This window comes from Monodon monoceros, unplaced genomic scaffold (genome assembly GCF_005190385.1).
Source record: "Monodon monoceros isolate NGI ecotype Baffin Bay Population unplaced genomic scaffold, NGI_Narwhal_1 Super_Scaffold_1, whole genome shotgun sequence".
NCBI lineage: Eukaryota > Metazoa > Chordata > Mammalia > Artiodactyla > Monodontidae > Monodon > Monodon monoceros.
Window position 1 is genome coordinate 58,983,416 of NW_021703765.1, and position 23,653 is coordinate 59,007,068.

General features: G+C 51.5%; 2 protein-coding genes across 16 annotated transcripts in view; one reads left to right on the forward strand and one right to left on the reverse strand.

Annotated features, from left to right (window-relative positions):
* The window catches only part of GNAL (G protein subunit alpha L), a 71,446-nt gene extending 68,077 nt beyond the window's left edge, over positions 1 to 3,369 (forward strand). The window contains exons 8-12 of the mRNA XM_029224811.1: positions 116 to 174; positions 433 to 553; positions 1,302 to 1,432; positions 2,669 to 2,736; positions 3,222 to 3,369. Coding sequence (XP_029080644.1) covers positions 116 to 174; positions 433 to 553; positions 1,302 to 1,432; positions 2,669 to 2,736; positions 3,222 to 3,368 — 526 coding nt within the window. The 3' untranslated portion in view covers position 3,369. The remainder of the gene's footprint in view (positions 1 to 115; positions 175 to 432; positions 554 to 1,301; positions 1,433 to 2,668; positions 2,737 to 3,221) is intronic.
* On the reverse strand, positions 166 to 23,117 carry MPPE1 (metallophosphoesterase 1). Of its 15 annotated transcripts, none has more exons than XM_029224720.1 (13): positions 23,018 to 23,117; positions 22,100 to 22,162; positions 13,828 to 14,228; positions 11,267 to 11,375; positions 9,494 to 9,597; positions 8,831 to 8,905; positions 8,046 to 8,229; positions 7,865 to 7,933; positions 7,664 to 7,786; positions 6,920 to 7,060; positions 3,771 to 6,023; positions 2,342 to 2,525; positions 166 to 1,996 (listed from the first exon to the last, which is right to left on the reverse strand). In XM_029224720.1, exons 3-11 carry the CDS (start codon positions 14,121 to 14,123, stop codon positions 5,841 to 5,843), a joined length of 1,284 nt encoding a protein of 427 aa, XP_029080553.1. In that variant the 5' UTR covers positions 14,124 to 14,228; positions 22,100 to 22,162; positions 23,018 to 23,117; the 3' UTR covers positions 166 to 1,996; positions 2,342 to 2,525; positions 3,771 to 5,840. The 15 variants fall into 15 exon arrangements, with proteins under 15 accessions (XP_029080553.1, XP_029080545.1, XP_029080577.1 ...); XM_029224712.1 differs by lacking the exon at positions 23,018 to 23,117 and adding an exon at positions 22,781 to 23,002; XM_029224744.1 differs by lacking the exons at positions 22,100 to 22,162; positions 23,018 to 23,117 and adding exons at positions 15,838 to 16,054; positions 16,817 to 19,774 and having other exon boundaries at positions 7,865 to 7,930.
* Positions 23,118 to 23,653: the final 536 nt, after the last annotated feature.

Here is a 23,653-nt window from a genome sequence, read left to right on the forward strand (position 1 = left end):
GTCTGCAAGGTCACCCTGGGGAGCAGAGCCACGGGCCAGGGGGAGGGAGAGAGCAAAGGACGGATGTCCTCCCGCCCCTGGCTAACGGCACCCCCCAACCCATGTTCTCCCCCAGCATGTTTGACGTCGGAGGCCAGAGGGACGAGAGAAGAAAATGGATCCAGTGCTTCAACGGTGATTTCTCCCTCTCTCAAGAAAATGGGGACAAACCCACACTCCCTCCTGCTGCTGTGTTTCAGTAGCTTTCAATCCGCTCACCTATCAAGTGTCTTAGTTCCATGAATACGGAAGTTAAATATCCTGGGGTCACACTGTCTCTGCTAGTTTGGGGGCCCCGGGTCAATTCTGCGATCACAAGGGAGCTCTCCCCGGACACGGGTGGCTGTAACTGCTCTAAATAACCAAGGTGCCTCCCCCACTCCTCCCACCCAGACGTCACCGCCATCATCTACGTGGCCGCCTGCAGCAGCTACAACATGGTGATCCGGGAAGATAACAACACCAACCGCCTGCGGGAGTCCCTGGACCTTTTCGAGAGCATCTGGAACAACAGGTGACAAGACAGTAAACTCGGCCTCCCGCTGCGTTTAAAAATAATGCCTCTCGGCTTGCTTTCATCTTTGTTCTCTGATGCAGTCCTTCCTTGTGATAAATCTTCTAAAACCGTAAGAAGCTTCTTTCAGTCCATTTAATGTAGAGACTTACTTAAGATGGGGGTGTGAAGCTGATGGGACTTTGTCAGGAAAATCCAGCCTCTGTTTTGGAAGGTTATATACGGTTCAAAATTGGTTTCGTTTGGTTTTTAAAATGCAAAAAGCGCCCATTTAAAACATCGCTCATGACTCGATGACCCCTGAGCCCCTCCCTCGACTTGTCAGCGAGGTGACAGGTCCCCACCCAGACCCTCAACACCCAGCTCCTCGCCCAAGAGCCGCAGATGCCCTGCGTGACCATCTATTCTGTTTCTGTTGTTGTGAGAGCTTTAACTTCTCCCGCTTTTCTGACCCTTTACTAGTAAATTACACCACACAAATCCCAGCGTATTTATTCCTGACGTGAACCTTGGCTTTGGCGCCAGTACAGCCCTGTGGAGCTGAATCCTCCTCCTGAGGGTTTATCCTCATGAGGGAGTCTTGTGTGCAGATGGAGTGGGGGCTGAGGTTCCGGGGCATCAAATAATCCCAAGCCCGGCGCCTCGTCCGGAGGGCAGCACGTTGTCCTCTCCATGGATAATGCCTGCGACTGAGGTGCCTGCTCAGGCAGTGGGCCCACACCTGTGTGTGTTTCCTGCTCCTTTCCAGGTGGTTACGGACCATTTCCATCATCTTGTTCTTGAACAAACAGGATATGCTGGCAGAAAAAGTGTTGGCAGGGAAATCAAAGATTGAAGACTATTTCCCAGAGTATGCAAATTATACTGTTCCTGAAGACGGTAAGATTCCAAAATAAGTATCTTGCGATTAAGGGAAAGAACTGTTCTTTCCATAGCCCTGTAACTGTAATTCCTACGGTTCTGATGAATCTAGGAAACTCAGTTAATTTAGATCAATCTTCTTGACTCCTGCCCCACCCTTAGCTTCTAGAGTATTAAAATGTCCTTAGGGTCCCATTTGTAAAATTTTCAGAGTTCAGCTTGGTCCACGCTGAGCAGAAGGAGGAAGGGCAGCTTGACGTGCATGCGGGGTTTGCAGGGAAGCTCTGCCTCCCGGGGCCCCGTGTCGGTCGGTCCGCCTGGACCTGCCTGCTGACCCCGCACAGTGACTGACCGGGATGTCGCTGTCTGAGTCACTCCGGCCAGGCCCGCAGGGATGGGGCAGCAGTGACCTCTGTCCCGAGCCGCCCGCTGCCGACCACCGTGTTGAGGCCTCTGTCCCCAGCGATGACTTTGGCCACAGCATGGTGACTTCATCGGGTGACCAGCCGTCCCGGGAGGCTGTGAGGCTCCTGGGACGCGGGAATTTCAGTGCTGAAGCCGGGAAGGTCCCGTCTGGCAAACCTGGAGGAGTCAGGACACATTTCCAGTGGCTGCTCTTGGGTTTTGAGTTTCCTGGGCCACCAGAGTCTCCAAGGAGGGATTTGCTTATGGCAAAATAACCCCACTCCTCAAGGTTTTATCCGAAACTGAATAAAGCAGGATGAAGGGGGCTCTCCCAGAAACTTCAGTTAGAAGTTAAGAAACCTAATCGCGGTCTTTGCACCAACCTCAGCCAGCCTGGCGGGGTGCTTCCTGGGCCCGGGTAGTAGCCGCCTTCTGGGAGCACCCCAGCCCCCATGCCACCCACCCCGCAGCAGCCGGGCCTGCTCTGACCTTTCCTGGGAACCAGCCCCTTGCTCCCCTTACCCTGTCTGGTCAGCATTTTTCCTGGGAAAAGTCTCAGGATGAGCTGGCAGCCCTCCCTGCAGGACGGTTCACCAGGTGCAGGCGACTGGGGGCTGGCTCACCAGTCAGTGAGACGCTTCATCTGACTTGAGTAGAAGCTGTTCACCCGGCACCAAACATAAACCACTGTTGAAGTCAAAGTGACCTGGGAGGAGGAGAGAGATGAAGGTCACGTTTCAGTCTTTGGCTGCATGGCCCGTGTGCTTCCGTGCTCTGTGTGCACAGGCTCCATCCAGCTGTATCTGTGTGTCATGTCACTTAAATAAAATTCCCTTTGATTTTCTACAGCAACACCAGATGCAGGAGAAGATCCCAAAGTCACAAGAGCTAAGTTCTTCATCCGGGATCTGTTCTTGGTGAGCATTTTCCTTGCCCTTTGCTGTCCTGCCACCTTAGGGTGACCCTGCTCTTTGCACTTAGTCTCTCACGAGCTTCTCACGAGCTTATTTAATCTCCCCCAAACAATGAGGGATGGGAAGGTGTTGTTCCCTCATCTCACAGCGGAGCACACGGAGGCTCAGAGAGGTCGGACTTCCGACCTCAGGTCACACAACTTCCCAGCAGGAACGGGCAGGGTACAGGCCCTGGGGCAGCACTGAGATGACCGACCCCGCTTGCGTGTTGCCTTTCAGTGGGATGCGGGGTGTGGCCTCTCCTCAGCTGAAGGGTCACATGGAAACGGACCTGCTCAGGTTCAGACGTTCCCTTTTTGAAAAAACTCTGTATTTTGAGATGATTTCAAACTTACATAAAAAGTGAGAAATGGGGGGCTCAGCCCTGACACAGACGCCCCCACCCCCGGCCCTCGGTCCCCCGGAGCTGACGGGCTGCATCTCCGCAGCGCATCAGCACGGCCACGGGCGACGGCAAGCACTACTGCTACCCGCACTTCACGTGTGCCGTGGACACAGAGAACATCCGCCGTGTCTTCAACGACTGCAGGGACATCATCCAGCGGATGCACCTCAAGCAGTACGAGCTCCTGTGAGCCCCCCAACCCCGCCCCGCGTCCCAGGGCCACCCGGCACAGAGCAGCGAGTCCCCGTCCATCGTGCGGGCTCTCGTGACCTCCGGGCCCCCGGCCACCTCTGCCCCCACCACCCCGCCCCGGTCTGTGTGGGGGTGAGGGGGCCCCGACTCGTGGAGAACTTGGCAGATGGGGAGACGCACTGGCCCAAACGTGATGGGGTGTCGCCCTTCTGACCCCATGGGCCCACGACTCAGAGGAGCCCCCAAGCCGCAGTGGGAACAGACCCCCCTTCAGTCCTGTCTCCAGGGGCGGCTGGCCTCAGCCTCTGTGTCAGAGCCCCTCTGACCATCCACACATCAGCAGAAACCCCCCCCTCGCTCTGGCCACATGTGTCCCATCCACGATGGTCCCCAGACTCACGCTGCTCAGGCAACGGCCTCCTTTCATAGGTTCTTTTTGTTGTTTTACTGCTGGTTTATTACACTGTACAGACCACGAAATGTAATATTATTTTGTATAACTACTCAAGGAAAATCCCTGTAGATCTCCGTGCCTTGACTATGGCTGTCCCTGTAAAAGAAACGTGTTTCTGTTGTGCTGAACAGCTGTCATCATACTGCCGCTTGCTCTGAGAAAGGGAGTGAATGGTGTATAGAGAGTTTAGGGTATTTTATCAGGTTGGTACTTTTTAACAATACTCCTTGATAAATATATATATAAAAATTTCTATAAATATAAATGATACACGTTAATCATCCACATTTCACAAAATGCCACACCCACATCACAAGCTTCTTTCGGGGAACCAAGGATGTCTTTTTCTCTCCAGAAAACATGTTTCTCAATTATCTGGCAATTTAAAGACTTTTCCAAGGTCACCCATTCCCTTAGTCAAAGTTTTTGAACCACTTACTTGACCACAGGTCTCATCGTAAACAAAGAGTGAGAAAAAGACAAGGGTTCCAGGCTTGTGCCTGGCCTTGGAGAATCAAAGGATAGAATGTGATTTGCCTTTTGAAGAAGAAACATTACAAAGCCTTTATCTGAAATACAAAGTCAAAATACATGGCTGTTTCTCAACCTTGAAAGACTTGCAAATGCAGCCTCATGAGTTACATCCAGCTCAAGACCTAGAAAGCCATTCTCATCTATCCATGGCCTTGAGGGCGGTTTTCTCAGGTCAAAGACAATCTTTTAAATTGTCCAAGCTTATATTTCAACGACACAAATGCAGAGATGGGGCAGCCTAGCCTGCGTTACTGCATTAACTTCCATTTCGTCTTTTAGTCTTTAATATTTTTAAGTTTACTCTATAAAGCAGCATCTTATAATCCTTTGTAAACTCATCCACATTTAAATACTGCTCTTCCATGAAATAAAGGATGACAACTTTACAGACAATGCACCATCACATTTTTTTAATTTCATTATCATCGAATTCCTCTTCCTGTCATCCTTGATTATTTCATAAAACTCTCAGTTGAACTGAGACATATAAAGTGGAAATGATTTTCAGTTTCCATTGCATTTTCAAAGTAAAACATGAAAATCTGAAGAGCTACAGCCCCACACATACACCCAAAAAAATGAAATTGTATATTTTCACATGCATTATTATTCAACAATTCCACTGTAACTAAACTTCCTATTTAAAAGTCTGATTGAAGAGCCAGACTCTTAGGAAAAAAAACACAAAAAGAATACATTTTATCCGGTTTAAAATTACCACAGCATATTTATTTTTAAATACAAAAAGCCTCTTCCTGGTCCATTTTCCAAGTTTCTTTTGATCACTGACAGGCATTCAATTCAAATTTAACAACTTGGTCTGCTGGAGAGAAAATTACACTCATCTAAAAATCTGATTCCAGGGACTTCCCTGGCGGTACAGTGGTCAAGACTCTGTGCTTCCACTGCAGGGGGCACAGTTTTGATCCCTGGTCAGGGAACTAAGATTCTGCATGCCGCATGGCGCAGCCAAAAAAAATTAATTAATTAATAAAAATCTGATTCCATTAATTTAGCACAGAAATACAAAAGCCTTGAGAACAATGTATTCCTGCTTGTAGCATCTGTATTTTATTTTAAGTATACAGCTTTATAAAATATAAGAACTTGAGAACTACTCATAGGAGGACAGAAGCAAACCCAGCATTTGTGAACAGCTGACCCTCCGTCTTGGGGAAGGGAGGCTGTCTAGTGCATGCAAGTGATGACATTCATAGCTTTTACACACTGTACAGACACAATCTTTGATTACACATATATTTGATAAAACGAGAAGACAGACCAGCTGTAGAGACAAGTCCCATTTTCGCAGCGTGAGAACAGCACAATCAACTATTGATTCTGCAGGACTCTGCACCAGCAACCCAGATCCTACGAGCTGTGCCCATGGCCCACTTTGGTCTCGCCCTCCGTAAGCACTGCCCGAAGTTCAGTTTCGTTGGCTTCGGGACTTACTACTAAGTGCAGAACGTCTCCTGCTACTCACGTGGTCTTAAATTTTCTGAGCATGTTCCAACCGAAATGAAAAGGTGAGGCTACAAGCCCAGCGTGGACTAACGTGAGGAGCACAAGGCCCCCGGCCGCCGTGCAGTACGTGGTCAGAACCGTGTCCTCGCAGGGCAGGTAGCACTTGGCAAGGGCGTACTCTGTGGGTGTGACGCTGCCCTGGAGAGTAAGCGAGACCGTTAGCTGCCGTGACAGCGCCAACCCACAGACCCAACCGAGGAAAGGCAGCCACTGGGCGTGAGGCACTGAGACTGCGGGCACAGCCTTTAGCCACCCCCCCCCCAAGCACTGGGTGGGAGTGTGCTGAGTGCGCACGACCTGGAGCTGACCTCCGCTGAATCTAGCCCCTAGCACGGGGGGTTCCTCTAAAACCCGCGGGGGGGCACATGGCAGAGGGGTTCAGAGAGGCCTGGAGACTTAGCATCAGTGGTCATCCAGGAACAAGCAGGACACGGCTGTTTTCCACACCACTTGATGCTGAAATAAGCAACTGTTACCAGAAATACGTGTGCTGGGGGCATCTCAGTGGGCTTTTTTTTTTTTTTGGTAGATGTTTTTGCTATGTGGAATGACAGTGGGGAACGTTCATTTACTTTGAATTTGAAAACAGGAGGTTTTCCCCATCTTGTTATGAAGTAGAAGCCCCTGACATGAAAGCACTGTGACCTGGATGCTGGACTCATGTGTCAAAGAAAGGAGCTGAAGCTTCAGGTCATCACTAATTAACATCTTTAATAAACATGCAAGAGCTGTAGCATTTTTCTGTCAGAACAAATGGGCATGTTTGGAAAATAACACAAGATGACCCTGCTTCCTTAGAAAACGGAATAGGCAGAGCTGGTACCCAAGGGCACTGCAGGGACGCAGGATGAGACGCCTTGAGGTGTCCCTGCGCAGCCGCAACTGTCCCCTGAGAGGTGTTCCTGCTGGTACGCCTGGGGGGTGGTGTTTACAGCTTCTGTGTATTTTCACAGATTGCAGCAATTCAGTAGTTGATCACTGTGTTGATTTAAATACGTATGAAAGCTTTGAGACGAAAATAAAGGTTCACGTACCATGATGAAACTGGGGTTGTTTCTGTTCCTCCAACTGAAAGATGGCACGCTGACCTCCAGGACGCCGGCCCCGTGCAGGACCTCGCAGGCGCTGTGCGTGTGGCCACTGAGGACCAGGCGCGGCCGGAGCCACCACAGCAGCTGCAGTGACAGCAGAGGTGGGGAGAGTGCAGCCGGGGCCCAGGGCCACCACCACAGACACCACCCCGCGGCCACTGCCCCGTGGCTACCACGAAGCCCCCACAGGTGGGCGGGCCTGCTTCCCTCGGCCCTGAAAATCCTTTGGGCTGTTTAGACTCCACCAAAAGTTGAGCTCAGGCTCTTAGGGAGAATCTATTCTTCTCATCCCAGATTTCATATTTTCAATTATATTTTTCTCTTTATAAATATTTTTATAAATCTACTTCATAAATGTACTTATATTTTGCTTTGCATATTACATACACCATATAGTATATCAATATTCGTGTGAATATATACATACAGACACACACACTTAAGAAAGCACATTCTAATTAAGTCCCTAAAAACTTAACTCTAAGTGTCATTCACCTTCCCAAATACGTGGTGATAGGAAAACAGAATAAAGAATAGCTGAGAACATTATTAACTAGATCTTAGGGAAGAGAAGTGGATTTCCTGGGGAGGGGGCGGGGGGGGAGGATGAAACAGCTGTGCAGGCACTGCCTGTCCCACCCCGCGTCCCTGTGTCCCCAACATCCCTGCGTCCCAGAGGCAGCAAACCTTCCTCGAGGCCTCCTGGGAGAGCGCGTCGTAGCGCTCCTTGAAGGGGGTGTACTTCTCGTCGGGGGGTGCCGCGTCCTTTCCGGAGCAGTTGGCGTCATTTCTCCGGTAAAGCGGGAAGTGCTGTCCAAGGTCAGAGAGGAGTCAGGGGACCATAAGACCCTGGACGCTTCCTCCAAACACGGGCGGGGACCCCCTCACCTGCAGGAGGATGGGGGCCGAGGCCGGCAGCCGCTGCCTGTCTCCACACTCTTGGGGGCGATGCTCCTGCTGGTCAGAGGTCAGGCCCTTAACTCACACCCCGGCCTTCACTGGACGGTGGACGGTGGGGAGGGAAGGCAGGGAGGCCATGCCCTGGGGGTGGGAGTGTGTGGGGTCCTACCTCCCGGGAGCAGTTCAGCCGGTGAGAGATTTCCAGGAGCTCAGCCTCTGCTCCGGAGCAGATATCACAGCTGTCCCCTTCCAGTGCGACGCTGTTAACCATCACGAAACTGAGGCAAGGGCAGGAGATCAGCCATGGGCCACCTGTGCTGTCCGCTGGCAACTGTGTCCCTGGGACACAGAAGCTACACACCCACGGGGAAGAAACCCCAGCACAGCTGTAAGTCTCAGCCCGGCTGTGCTGTGTCTGCAGGTGCAGACGATGCTAAGAGGACAAAACAGCATCTCTGGGCGAGTCCAAGATGCGGTAAAGGCTTTTCCACCCTGAACGTGTGAAAGGTCCCAGGTGACCGCCATGCTGAGCGTCTGACCTTGTGTGCCTGGATCTTGGCTGTAAAATGGGGAGACGAAGACCCACCCACACACCCTGGCTCCCTTTGGAGATGACGTGAAATAAGACAACAGAGCAAAGCCTAAAACCCAGCGGGGGTAGGGGTGCTGCAGAGCTAGCTGGGCCAGAGGAGCCCAAACTGGGATTGACAACAAGGCCAGCTGTGGTTCCCTGGGCCCCCTTCCCTCTAGTGCACTGTCAGAGACGCCCACTACATGTGCCTTCCTTTCCCACATGCACGTCCACCGGGCACGAAGAAGGTGCCTGACACTTAAAGAATTTAGAGATAAGAAGCCGATTAATCCAATGATCTGGGACATGACCATCGTGTTTAAACTTTCTTAAGGAAATTCAAGTTCTAGGGGTCTTCATAAGAATTCACAGATGATACTCACTTAATTCCTTTCCAAGAAAACAGCCTTTCAGGGTTGAAAACTTTCTCAAATCGCTTTATTTTGTATGTGTTCATCCTACGTTCAATTGTAAAAAGAAACAGTTTTCAGAACGAGCCATTTTAAGACATCTTAAGGAGTATCATGAACACAGAAAGTAACTTCCGGGACCTGAGGGCCTGACCAGCACCCTTCGTTCTGAGCTCCCATGGGCCCCAGGTGGGCGAGGTACCACCCCTACTGCCCCACCACTGACCAGCCCAGGGCCTGGAGCCTGGGGCTAGCGGCTTCGTCCCCAGGGCCCCAGCTTCCTCACTGGTACAGTGGGTAAAGTAATAAAAAATACTAGGTAAAATAGGAGATTAAATGTACAGAAGTACAGTGCTTCCAACAGGCTGGCACATCAGAAGCACTGTGTGAACATTAGCTAGTAAAGCCCAAATCGTCTTGTTTTCTGATTCCCGAAGAAAACTGGCCACGAAATGTAAGTTTCAAGTTAGAATCACTCCAGGGCACATACAGATCAGCCGTGGGGCAGGTGTATGATGTGCAGGACAGCAGTCCCGCCCGCGTGGAGCCCCGCCATCTGACCGCACAGGTAAGGCCCCCCAGGCTGGGCAGGCAGGAAGGCACAGCCGTGCGCAGGGGCCTCCTCTGACCACTCACTGGTAGTGGAAGCCGATGTCATGGTTACCGGCCACGGCCCTCAACTGCACATGGGGCGGGTGTCGGAAGATCTTCCAGAAGCGCCCCACGTCGTCCGCCCAGGCCTGCGGGGAGAAGCACCACCGCTGTGGCCCGGGAGCCTTCCCTGCCCTGTTTTGAGGGTGAGGAGGTCACTCCCGCCCAGATCAGACGTTCATAAAGCCATCGTGCGGAATTTCTAACATTCTTTTCCCAAAACTAACTTAATATTTTAACTATTTAATTTGATGCCAAATTTTAATGAAATGGTGTTATCTCCCCAAACCACCTGCTTCATACACCCACTACTACTTCAAGGTCACCTGACGGCCACGCACAGACCCCAGGCTGAGTGAGGATGCCCGCAGATCTGAGCATGTCCTAAGAACGGGCTCTGCAGAAACGTCAAGTACACTGTGTGTCCCCCGAGGATGAGGACCAGCAGCTCCCGCGGGGTCACACTCCCTGGGGCTGGACGGTGGGGTAGGGCCCAATGAGACGTGGGGGAAAGACAAAGTCCAACAAATCTCTCAAGACTTTTCCGACTTTAACTGTTAAAGCTTGAGAATGATGCTTGTTTAGTTCTTATTTTTATTAAGCCTAAAAACATAAACTGGACAAACACTCCAGGCTGGACGATACCTAGTTGAATAGTAGTCAACTTTATCCTAAAAGTTTTAAATTTGGCCCAACCAAGGGAAATAAGCTGGATAGAGATTCCTTCAATACATTTACAAAGACCTTAACAAATAATACTTAAGGTTAGAATAACATAAAATTAGAAAAAGATAAAATGTTCCCTTTGATTTGCAAAACCACCATCTATATCCAACCTCATTTTAATTAGCTGCTTTTTACACACAGCATTTCCACTGTTTCATACTTAGTTCTGCACTAGGTCACAACAAACACTGCAACCCTATGAATACTGGGTTTCTGTCATACCCGGACCAAGACTTTCTTTGTACAGCTTAGGACCGTCCTGCGAAATTTCAATGAATTTTTTAAAAATATCTTCCAGGGGACTTCCCTGGTGGTCCAGTTGGTTAAGACTGCACTCCCAATGCAGGGGGCGCGGGTTCGATCTCTGGTTGGGGAACTAAGATCCCACATGCTGCACGGCGCAGCCAAAAAAAAAAAAATCTTCCAAAACCATTGGTGACAGAACATTTTTAACTAAGCAGCGAGAACAGCTTTTTTTTTTTTTTTCCCATTAATCCCAGGAATGTAGTAGGCAAAGCATTCTGACAGCCAAGGTAAGAAGGGCCTTTCTCTCTGGTTTGTGGAAAGGGTCACATCACCCGGTCTCGGGCCCGAGGGCAAAGGAACCTCCCACCAAGGCCTGGCTCCCCCCACCTTCCTCAGAGGAAGGAAAATGAGAGGAAAGCAAGTAACCTGTACATAGCACAATCTCATGATGTAGCCATTATATTTTAAGAGCCTAAAGTCAAGCTACGTTTCAGCATGTACTCTGTAACTCTGGGGACAACTGAAACACTTCCCTCTTGCTTACTTTTCCCCTTCCGAGAGCTTCGTGGGAAGCGTCTGGCTAACCCAGGTGTCTCCTACACAGGCAAACCTAAGATAAGCCGACCTAACTCACGACTGTCTTGACACACAGCCCAAAGACCTCAGGACAGGCCACACACTGTTCATGCTGGAACCTCCGACCCACGGCCAGGGCTCCACGACCCCCTGGGCTTCCTATGCTGGACCTCAGCACAGGACCAGGGTGCCAGGGTTGCAGGGTCCCACCTGGGAGGAGCTCCACTTCCCTTCGTCAAAGACGTCTCCCAGGATGAAGACGACTTCGGGCTGCAGCAGCCACAGTGCCGTCTGGAAGGCTCGCTCCATCTGCCACTCCCTGGAGGCCAAGAGAAAAGGAAGGGTCAGTCCACTTCTCGGGCAGAGCTACATCCAGCGGACGGTCTGACAGGCCATTTAAAATGTGAACTAAAAGGTCCCCGCTCCTTCTTCCATGGCCCCCCTTGCTTGGAAGAGCCAGGGTCCCCACCTGCTTCACTGAGGGGGCAAAGGCACCAGGGGACCGTCAGGCTGCCCCTCCCACCACCGCAGGGACTGCCTCCCTGGGTGGGACCCTCAGACCAGCCCCACCCTGCACATGAAGCTGTCCCTCCTTCACCAGAGCCCAGGGGCCTGGGAGGCCTGGATGCGGCTTCCAAAGATGCCAATGCCGACGGACACACAGAGGAGATGCAGCACAGGGCTTATTGGGGGAGACGAGAGACACAGCCCAGCATTAGAACTCCCGGAGGAAGATGATCGCTCAGAGCCTCGGGTCTGCAGCCCATCAGGCCACAGCCCAACACAGCGCCCTCCAGCAACCCGTGGTCGCCTCGCCAACGCTGCCTACTGCCTTTGATTCCTGGTTTCTCTGTGGTCAACGAGACAGTGAAACCTGCTTTCACGGCTAGTCACGGGATGAAGCGAGCGGGCACGGTGCCCACACTGGTGGGGCTTCAAATTGGCAGCGCCTGTCCCGCCTCCAGCTCCCTGGCCAACTCCGACTCCACCACTGTCCTGCGATCCCAGCTCCTCTCCCCTCCCAAAGCGGGCGTCACGTCTGGTACACAGTAGAGGGGACGGTAACTGTCCGTCAGGGGAGACTGAGGCCAAGAAACCTCTCTGCGTGGCCACTGCTTCACCCAGGACGCCTCACAAATACACATCTTGGTTTGCCCTGATTTACTGTTATTCACCCTGGCGAGGAAAGCGTGTAGAAGCAGCAGAAGGAGGACACGGCAGGCTGCTCGTGGGACTGCTCATAAACAAGGCTCCCTAGGTGAGGCCCAAACAGAGAACCCGGGCCTCACCCTAGCCCTGGTCTAGCTCATGCCTCCTGGGGTTTAAAACTCTGAGGAAGAAGGTACAGCAGCCCCACCATCCATCCCGCCTCCTTCGCCCACCCTGGGGACATCCCAAGCACTGGAGGACATTCCCGCCCACAGGAGTAAAGGCCTGTCCAGGGAGGCACAAATGAAGCCATGGTGACGAAAAGGTGCCAGGGACAGGGCCACCAAGCCAGGAATTGCCTTCATGCCATCAAGCACAAAGGCCAAAGGGTGGAAGCAACCCAGTGTCCAGGAACAGATGACGGATAAACAGAATGTGGTCCGTCTAGACAGCAGAGTAAAACTCAGCCTCAAAAAGGAAGGGGGTCCTGCTACCTGCCACCACACAGATGGACCTGGAGAACGTTCCACTCAGTGAATCAAGTCAGACACAAAAGGACAAACACTCACTGTGGGACCCACTTACTGAGGGACACAGAGCAGTCAAGTTGCTGGAGACAGAAGTAGATGGTGGGGGACCAGGGCCTGGGGGAGGGAAGGGGAAGTCAGTGCTCAGTGGGGACAGTGTCTCAGCTGGGGAAGATGATGGGGTTCTGGGCATGGATGGGGTGACAGCTGGGCAGTGCTGTGAATGTGCTTAATGCCACCAAGCTGTGCACTTAAAAATGGTTAAGATGGTAAGTTTTACATTATTTGCATTTTACCACAGTTAAAAATAACATTTTTAGGAACTTCCCTGGTGGCACAATGGTTAAGAATCTGCCTCCCAATGCAGGGGACGCGGGTTTGATCCCTGGTCAGGGAACTAGATCCCACATGCATGCCGCAACTAAGAGTTCACATGCCACAACTAAGGAGCCTGTGAGCCGCAACTAAGGAGGCCACGAGCCGCAACTAAGGAGCACACATGTTGCAACTAAAGGAGCCCACGAGCCGCAACTAAGGAACCCACGTGCCACAACTAAGACCCAGCGCAACCAAGAATAATTAATTTAAAAAATTTTTTTTAAATAACATTTTTAAAAGCCTTCCAATGAGATAACAAACTAAGCCAAGCAGGTCTAAGCTGTCCCCAGGGAAACAACCACAAATCTGCTCCTCCTCCAGTCTCCCAGAGGGGCAAACCCAAGGGCTCAAAATTTCACACCAAAGAGGTGAGGGGGAGAGGAAGACCGCTCCGCGGACCTCGTCCACATGGCCTGTGAGGTTTCCCGTATGAATCCACTTGCAGACGGGGAGACAAAGGAGCTCAGAGGCCTGATAACTATTCCAGAGCCACAGGACTCAGACCCACACCCGACTCACAATCCTGGGTCCTTGTACGTAACAGACACTCAGTAAATAGTAAGTTAAAGGAAAAGCCAAATGCCCCAAACGTCCTTCTTTGAGAAGAAAATAACGAATGCGTCCCTAAAGCCGTGAGGCCCAACCTGTGGGGAGAGGCCGACAAGCCTCCAGCCTACGGACCCACAGAAAACCCTCCGTAATTTGTCCAGCCCCTACCTCCGTAATTTGTCCAGCCAGTGGCCTCTCACAGCCCCAAGCAGGTGGGTGTCAGCCAAGAACATGGCCCTGAGCACAGGCTCAGGGGTCCCGAGTCCACCGGCATCCGCGGGAGTTTTCACTGCAGGCCAACTGCACCGGAAGATCACTAGGTAATAGATTAGAAATTCACAAAAGAGAAGCACAGCAAAGACGATGGCCGTGAGTCTCAGCAGCACCAAGCCCCTCCTCTTCAGTGGACGGAGGTGCTGCCTCCCGGCCCCCAGCCGGGTCGAGGCCGTGTCCTCTGCAGCCATGTCCCTGCCTGGGGGTGCAGCAGCCAAGTCAAATCCACGAGACTTCCCACAAGGAAACTAGACTCCTGGCCAGGTGCAGCTGGCGCTGGTGTCTTAGCTGAGTACCTGCAGGGAAAGGAAGAGGACGGGTGATGTGTGTCCCTTAACAAGCCACTGTCACTAGACCTCCATTAAGAACTAGCAAGTTCCAGAACCCTATCACCTTCCCAGATAAACAGGACTGTCCTGTACTTTCACAAGGACGACCCACCACATGACTTACAGATAAGGGAAAACAGTGGCTTCCTAGGCGGTCTCTACACCTCCACATGACAGGATAGCGCTACTAGAATGATCTTCCCACCAAGATGACAAAGTTTTGTTACTACTTTAGAAATCATGAGGTGGAGGGAGTCTAGGGAAGGATGTTTAAGGTGCGAGACATAACAGGAAAAGTCAACAATTAGCAAACAGGTGCCACTTGGCTCCCAAAAGGATGCCCACCCACCTCCGCAAAAATCAACAGGCCGTAGCCCCATGTAACAGCGTTGCCTTTGGTGTGAATTCTCCACCTTTCTACACGGCTCTTCCACAAAAGAAGTAGACATTCACAGACAAGGTGTTTCCTCGCTGGCTCAGGGCTGGGGTCTGATGCAGCCACAGCCATGAACACTGCGTTGGGTTACACACATTCCCACAAACATGGGTTTTCACCTGCACATCAGCCTTAAACTCTAGATGGCCTTCCTTTATAAGACATTTATGTGCAGTTGTCTCTCTTCGGGAACCTTTCAAATGTTCACGGGTTCATCTGAATCACAGATGAACTTTGCATCCATTTTTGACACATCTGACGAGAATGTTGATGAAAGAGTGGCCTGAGGTGGGTTTTGAGAGGTGGCCTTCCACTTTAGGTTCCTCCACTAGTGCTCAAGACCAGAATCCTACAACAGGCGGTGACCTGGAGGCCACAGAGAGCTCAGACTCGGGAGAAGCCCCAGAAGGCAGGGGGAACTGTGGAGACACCCACCATGGATCTTAACTGAGCCAATAAATACAGAGTCCTTTCCAGGGAGGTGATTTTCTAGGATGGATCTAGGAACCTTCATATGGTTGACAACCAAAGGGACAAGGACACTCATTCTTTTAGGGCTTAAAACAATCGCCGCAAAGGCCGGCTTCCAGAATGTTCGCACCTGCACCTGTAAAAGCCCATCCTACTCCACAGTGGGGTTTATAACACACAACTCCTAAGACGTGGGAAAACAGCAAAACCTCACCTAAAAACAAACAGGGGCAAACGTGTATGCTGAGCCATTAAACAAAAGCTTAAAACACAACCCAGTGTTGAAAATACCAGAAACCGATCAATGAGGAAGCCGGCTTGCGACGACTGAAATCATGCTGACGGCTGTGGGGCTGCACTGCTCAGGACTCACCTCCACAGGCGGCTTTTTAGAAACGAGGAAATGACGGGCAGGTGCTTCCCACCTCCCCATCCTGTCCCGTGTCTGCCCGCGAACCGCATTGTTTATAGCAAGTACCCGATGGGAGAGGGAGCAGGGCTCAAAGGCTAGATTTTAAACACGTCCCTTGGGACACAGAGGTCACAGGCAGCCGCGCATGTGACCTGGGATCACGGAAGACGCACGACACACGACAGCTTTACCCCCAGGTCTGGGCCGTCAGTGATGGGAGCCAGCCCTTCCCCTCTGACCTGGACTGTCCTCCCCACCTGTTTTCTCCAAGGAGAGTGCAGAGTGGCTCTGAGGGTGGTAGCGCCGCCTCCTGACGTGTGGTCACCCGACGCGAACCTCTGCCCACATGGCCAGCGCTTCCTCGGATGGCACGAGGAGGAGGAGCAAGTCCTTTTTGCTGCCATGCACTCGTCACGGTCACACCTCAGGTGTGGACAACCGTCAGTGTGACTCGGGGCACGGACTCTCTGCTCGCTGATAAAAGAGGGAAAAGCGAAGGGACTCAAAGGAGTAACGAACCCTCTCAACACCATCAGCCTCCGCCTGGACTCATTCAAATGTACCAAAACCACTTGCTCTCACTGTCCCATTTTCTTTCAAAGTCCTAGAATCTCCTAAAATTCTGAAAGCCAAGGCCAAAACAGCAGCTGAAACTTGCTAGACCCTAATGTCCCCAACCACGAGGATGAGAGGGAGGGAGCCCCAGCCCTGGGGCTGGTCTGGAGCCTTCCGTCAGCAGCCTTTGCTCTGTGGGTCCCAGTTTCCCAAGAGAAAACCCTAAGGACAAAGTTAAATGGCTCCTCCACACCCACTGCTCCGTCAGAGAACCTTGTTCCCCACGGCATGGTGACAGAGACCTGGGAGCACAGGGAGGTCACACCCCGCGGGGAGGACACAAGAGCACGAGGACAAGCAGAGACACGGTGGGTTTGCACCGTGGGCACGGGGGACCCCTCCCAGCCCGCCCTATGCCCCACAGCTATCAGCTTAGATAAGGGCCCAGGTAAACGGGTCAGAGGGCACAAGCCGAGCCCTGGCCCTTCCTCAGGCTTCCGTGTTCTTTCTGCCATAAACAAACAAACCAGAGGACTTAGAAGGAAGGGGGGGGGGAAGGGGAAGAAAGGAAAGAAGGGGGGCAGCAGGCCAGCCAGAGGCTGTTGAGACACATTTTCTGGAGAAAACCCCAATACCACGTGAACCTGGTATAATGTGATCATTAAAAAATATAGAACTCACCATCAGAGTGAAAACCATATTTGACAGCTTCTTACACCAAATCTTTCAAACAGTTCCTTTTTCTCAAAGCTTGGAAACTGCTTTTCTTCCTCTTTCCAAAACTCACTGTACCATCCATCAAAGTCGTGTTCCCAACGCTGTCTGCAACGTCATGGCCACAGCCCACCCCCTTGACCTTCTGAAGTGAAGGCAGTGTTTAGGGCTGACATGGTGGGGGAACCAGGCCAGGCGTGGCTCTGAGCCCCACGCCAGGGGCCCAGACGTCACTTCCACCACGGCTGCTTTCTACGGCCCTCTGCTGGCTCCTAGCCTGCAGCCGGCCTCAGGGACCTGGCTGCTGCTCACTTCCTGGCCCGGCTCGAAGGAACCTGCAGCCATGGGCAACCAATCACTACCCTGCGGCCGGCGGGGCAGGAAAGAGCGAGACGGAGCAGCCCTGGCTCTTCTTCCGGTGTTGCATCCTCCGTCAGATCTGTGAGAATCGACCGCAGCTCTGCTGGGGGACCTCAGCAAGTCCCCGACCCTCCCTGGGCCTCGCGGGGTCACAGCACCTGCCCCCACTGCACCCATGGAGATTAACAGAAATGTTCACAAAAGGGCTTTTTTTTTTTTTTTTAAAGTAAGTCTTTCTATTGTTGACAGTAAAATTAACCAACAGTCGATCTAAGGAAAAAATGGAAAATTTTATTCAAGCCAACCTGGGAGATGCTCTTTTGTTTCTGAGACAAAGGGTCACACATCAAATGTATCACTGACAGTTTACACAATCCAGACCTGCATGTACAAGCAGTGAGTGGTGGGCCATCACGGTCCCTTACAAGTTGAAGAATGAAGGTCACCCCATAAGGAGCTGTGACCCTTGATGAGATGAAGAAGGAAGGCCCTCTCTAAGTTAGGAGGGCTGGTCAGTGCAGGTGCACAGCACACACTAAATGGGGGATGAGGCCCAAATGGGCAGAGAAAAATTTTGTATCTAAGGTTTTCTCGCCTTACCATAAAATATGAATTATATTTCATCCCTATGAGGCAGGCTTCTCAGGACAAGATTAGAGTCAAGCTCACACCCTGAGGGATTCCCGTAGGCTCCGTCAGTGGAACCCAGCAGGTCCAGGGAAGGAGGGCCAGTGACCGGAGGGTCTGGGAGCCATGGCCGCCGGGCTGACCCTGCTTCTCCATTCATTCACTACGTGGTGCTTCTAACGCTTCACACCTGAAGCCCCCAGACCCTTGCCTCACTAAAAGTAAACCTTATGTTTTATCTCAACCATAATAAAAACCAGTGACTTAAGATCCCCACAGCTGTTAGGGAACCACTGACTGAAACCGCCCGCCCTGCCCAGGGAGGATAATGACCGCTTGCATGATTTATCTTACAACAGGAGGTCCTGATAAGGAACACAGACTGACAAACAAGCTACCAACAGCCAGAAGAATTAGGGAGAGCCCAAAAGAAGGCAGGAGACGCCAGCGTACAACATGTCCTGCCAACCTCTCAGAAACCCTCACACTGGAAACCATCTTGACTGAGATGCCTGCACTGCCAGGAATTGGACCAAATACAGGCACAAGCAAAATGACTGGCCATAGAGGACCTGGGGAGCTAAACCCATTACCATAAACCCTGAGACTACAAGCATGTGGCAGAGCAGGTCTCCTGGGTTCCCTTACCCTGCTGCTCTCCACCTGGGTGCCCCTTCCCACTAAAGTCTTCTGCTTCATCAGTACATGTGTCTCCTTGGACAATTCATTTCTGGGTATTAAAGACCCCACCCTTGGGCCCTGGGACGGGTTCCCCTTCCGGTAACACAGCCACAGCTTGAACTACCAAATGCTACTGTCCCTTTCACGTCCAGGCTCTCACAGGTGAATGGAGAGAAAACGTGTCCTTTCCTATACTAAGCGACAGGGGGTCTGGTCCCTCCCAGGCGCAGATGCCACTGTCCCCTCCTGCCTGATCAATAAACACACGAAAAAGATGTGTTTATCCATCTGTATCACCAGCCTGTAAGAGGAGGAAGTGGAAGGTTATGATAAAGACTATATTCTGTGTGTTGTCTTCTTGGGATTAATGATGAATAATTCTGTCCATATTAGAAGCTTTCCTGTGCGTTAGCAGGTTTGGGCTCAAAAGGCAAAATTAATAAAATGTTATTGTTTTCACTCCCCAAGTTCAATTTGTCAGTTTTATTAAGCTCATCAAATTTAACCCATCAGGGCTTCCCTGGTGGCGCAGTGGTTGAGAGTCCGCCTGCCGATGCAGGGGACACGGGTTTGGGACACGGGTTTGTGCCCCGGTCCGGGAGGATCCCACATGCTGCGGAGCGGCTGGGCCCGTGAGCCATGGCCGCTGAGCCTGCGCGTCCGGAGCCTGTGCTCCGCAATGGGAGAGGCCACAGCAGTGAGAGGCCCGCGTACCGCAAAAAAAAAAAAAAAAAAAAAAATTAACCCAGCAGGAAAGCCATACAGGCTCCTGACACAGCTCAGTCTGGCCTCGGATGAAGGAGCAGACTCACAGGTCTAGGACCCCTCCTGGCTTATCTACACGTAAGAGGCCCTGCTGACCCCTACAGGGCTGAATCTTGGTATTTTGATTTCTACTACACACACACTTCTTATTCCTGACAACACAGACGACAACAGTATAAAAACAGCTCAGTAACATCTACTGAAATGGAGCAGGACCCTATGGGGCCCACTCCGGTACAAGGCCTTTCTGTGTGCCCCGTTTCTCATTTGTAGAAAACAGGCTTCACTCAACCTCCTTGACCTTTCCTGAGTCCCAAAGGGCAGATTCAAACAGTTACTAATCAGGAAAGGGAAGGAATGCAGAGACAAGGAAGTAACAGTCTAGAAACAATAGTGCCTTGGGGCAGGGTCCTCAAGATACAATAATGACTTTGAGCTCTTCTGCAGAACTAAGGCTCCCACACAGGTGGAGGAAGGCAACTTCAGGCTGAGCACAAGATTCCTGGAGCCCCGCCCTGCTACTTCACCACCAACCAAACAGAAGAAAGCCACACACCCCGCACCCTCCCCCCAAATTTTGCCTATAAAAACTTTTCAATGAAAAACCATGGGGAGTTTGGGGTTTTAGAGCAGGAGCCACTTGTCTTCCTTGTATTGGCGCCTTTCCAATAAATACCCCATTTTCCTTCACCACAATCTGGTGTCAGTAGATTAGACCCAAGTTTGGTTCGATAACACTACTATCCCAGAATTTTTCAAAAAGCTAGAATAGACTCATCACTGGTTTATAAAATCAGTTTGGTGGTTTCTCACCCAAATTTTTAAAAATAAAATAGAATAAAACAAAACAGAAAAGACAAACTTGTAGGGCACACTGTGGAGGAAAGGCAGAGTAAAGCTCTGAGCTCCGTTTTTCTGTACACGTGCCTGTGTGCACTGGCCATGACATCAACAATACTTCCTACTGCACTAGGCTCTCCACTCCCTGCACAGGAACCCAGCCCATTTATCTTCATGTCCCCCCCTCTCATGCCCACTTGGTGCCTGCAAACAGTAGGTGCTCAATTAATGTGTGTGGACTTAATGGCTTACGTTTAGTTTTATTTATTTTCCCGGGCATTTTAGAATTACAAACACACAGCGTGGCTGTTTCAGTCCATCATCTCTCTTTAAATGCACAACAGTCTACCCTCATCACAGACACAAGAGGGAAAAGGACAGAGGCTGTTCCTGCTCCTCTGAGTGGGAGCCAGGCAGGAACGTAAAGACTGGCAAATGCGTGCCCAGAACTATCCTCTCACCAGCCCCAGTGTGGGACTCAAACAGAGGAAGAGCCCGGGCAGCTCTCTGGTTGGTGGGAAGTGATGACAGTCTTCCCCAGCCTCTTTGGAGAAAACACTTTCTTCTAAAAGGGAAGGATACAGAAGCGCTTGGAGCTCCTGAGGTCTCCCCTAATGTCTGGGGCCCGGGTGATCCCAACAGCCGGGGAAGCCCACACCCCAGTGTGTTATTTCCCAGCAAGTGACCTCACACAAGTCACTCAAAATAAAACAAATAAAAAAGGGACAGGATGGTTATTATCAAAAACGAAACAAAACAAACAGAAAATAACAAGTGCTGACAAGGATGTGGAGCAGCTGGAATCCTTGCACACTATTGGTGGGAATGTAAAATGGTGTAGCCACTGTGGAAAACAGTATGGTGGTTCCCGTCCAAATTACAAATAGAACTATATGATCCAGCAATCCCACTTCTGGGTACATACCCAAACGTATTGAAAGAACAGACTCAGATATTTGTACACTAATTTCACTGCAGTACGTTTCACAACAGCCAAAAGGTGGAAGCAACCCAAGTGTCCACTGATGGATGAATCATGAATAAACAAAATGTTGCATGAACATCTAATTACAATGGAATATTATTCAACCCTTAAAAAAGGAAAGAAATTCTGACACAGGCCACAACGTGGATGAACCCTGAGGACAGTATGCTGAGTGAAATAAGCCAGACACACAACAACAAATACTGTACAATCTCACTTATATGAGGGCCCTTGGACTTCTCTGGTGGCTCAGTGGTTAAGAATCCACCTGCCAATGCAAGGGACACGGGTTTGAGCCCTGGTCCGGGAAGATCCCACATGCTGCGGAGCAACTAAGCCCGTGTGCCACAACTACTGAGCCTGGGCTCTAGAGCCCACGAGGCACAACTACTGAGCTCACGTGCCACAACTACTGAAGCCCGCGCGCCTAGAGCCCAGGCTCCGGCAACAAAAGAAGCCACTGCAATAAGAAGCCCGCCCACCGCAACGAAGAGTAGTCCCCGCTCAACGCAATTAGAGAAAGCCTGTGCGCAGCAACAAAGACCCAACGCAGCCAAAAATAAATAACTAAATAAATATATATATGAGGGTCCTACAGAATTCAGTTCCACAGAGACAGAAGTGGGATGATGGGTGCCAAGGCCTGGGGTGTGGGAAATGGAGAGTTATTATTTAATAGATGTTGAGTTTCCATTTGGGAAGAGGAAACAGCTCTGAAAATGGATGGTGGTGATGGTTGCAGAACAATGTGAATGTACTTAATGCCACTGCACTGTGCACTTAAAAACGGTAAAATTTATGTTATGTAGGTTTTGCCACAATTTTTTTAAAAAAGAAGACGAACACATGCACACAGAAGACCCTATAAGTTAACAATATCCTATAACAAGGGCTTCCTTTTAGATTTAAATTTACTACTTTTATATTTAAAAAAAGAAGAAAAAGTGTTGGGAGCTTGGATTCAGGGGAATATCACTGGGTCATCTTCTCACCTTTTAACGACAGAGACCAGTATGAAGGTTGGCTTGTGCTCCCCAAAATCAGAGCGCCTCTACCTGAAATAAAACACAAACTGTGCGCTTTGTGGCAGAATAATCTTTCATTCATTAACTATCGTTAAAGCGGAAAATGCATCACCTCCTAGAGGGTACAGTGGCTGCTGCCTCCTGCCCACGAGGAACCCGAGCCACGCTGAAAGTAAAAGACACCGAGAACCACACAGCTAACGACCTAACGACCGACATTAGTAACTGGCCAAGAACAGTTCTTTTAAGTTGTAGTATAAATACTTACACATAAAACACGTATACAAGATTGCTCTGTGTGGCCCAACACACAACAATAGTTGCTGCAGTCCATCACTGGGAGCAAAATATTTCATCCATTGACTGATTTTTAACTTCAAAGCTATCACTGAATAGCTAACTTCCCTCCCCCCAAAAATTAGCATTAAAACATGTTTAATACTTGTCCACTAATGTTAAATTCATCATTACCACAATGTCATCAGTGGCTGTTTGCATGTTAAATTTTCCATCTTAAATTACATTTTAAAATAAGGCGGGTTTTTAAAAATCTACAGCAGCAAACTAGGAAGGGAGCAGCCCCTACGATTTAATACATGGGCCTTAGGTAATGGTAATTTTCCTGCAAATAAATAATTTCCAGTATACCGTTTTCTCAAGAGGTAAACCTGCGTTCCTAAAAGGGCAAGGGGGCTGCAGCTCGCAGGGCCGGTAACAGCAACGAACGGAAGCACCGACGCCTCAGCGCGGAGGTGACACGGAGCCCGGCTGCCTGGCCCCCACCGGCCTGCGCAGCCGCCTGCTCCTGTCCCGGAGGCCCAGACCCGCGCCGGCCTCTGGTCGCGGACTCCCACCACGGGTCCGCAGGGCGCGCCCCGTGCGTACCCGCACCAGTCTCCGTGCGCCGGACGTCCCGAACCTGCCAGCGGCGCGACGCTTGCTCTGCAACGCACCCAGCTGGCTGCGGGCGACGAGCGCGAGGGGCGGGGCCCGAGCGCCGTTGGGGCGCGGGGGGCGGGGCGTAGAGGCTCGGGAGTGAAAGCGCAGGGGCGGGGCGCACTGGGGGCGGGGCGCAGGGCGTAGAGGTGCAGGGGCGGGGGGCGGGGCGCGCAGGCGGAGGGGCGGGGCGCACTGGAGGCGGGGGCCGGGGCACTGGGGCGGGGCGCGGGCCGGAGTGGGGCGCGGGGGGCGGGGCGCGGGCCTGGGTGGGGCGCGGGGAGGGACGCCCACGGAGCGCTGGGCGGGGGCGCCTGTGACTGGAGACGCTAGGGGCGCTGGGCAGCGGGGCGCACGGCGGGGCGCGCGGCGCTGGGCCGGCTCTGGGCCCTTCCCCGGGCTCCCGCGGAGGGTGGCTGTGCGGCCGCTCACCTGCGTCCCCGCCTCTCCGGCTGCTGCGCGCCGGCACCGGGCCGCTTTCATCCTCTTCTGTGGGGCCTGGCTTAGCGCCTTCAAGAAACGGGTGCGAAATAAGTGAGACAGACATCACAGTAACTGTTTATTTTGGATTTTCTTTTCTTAATT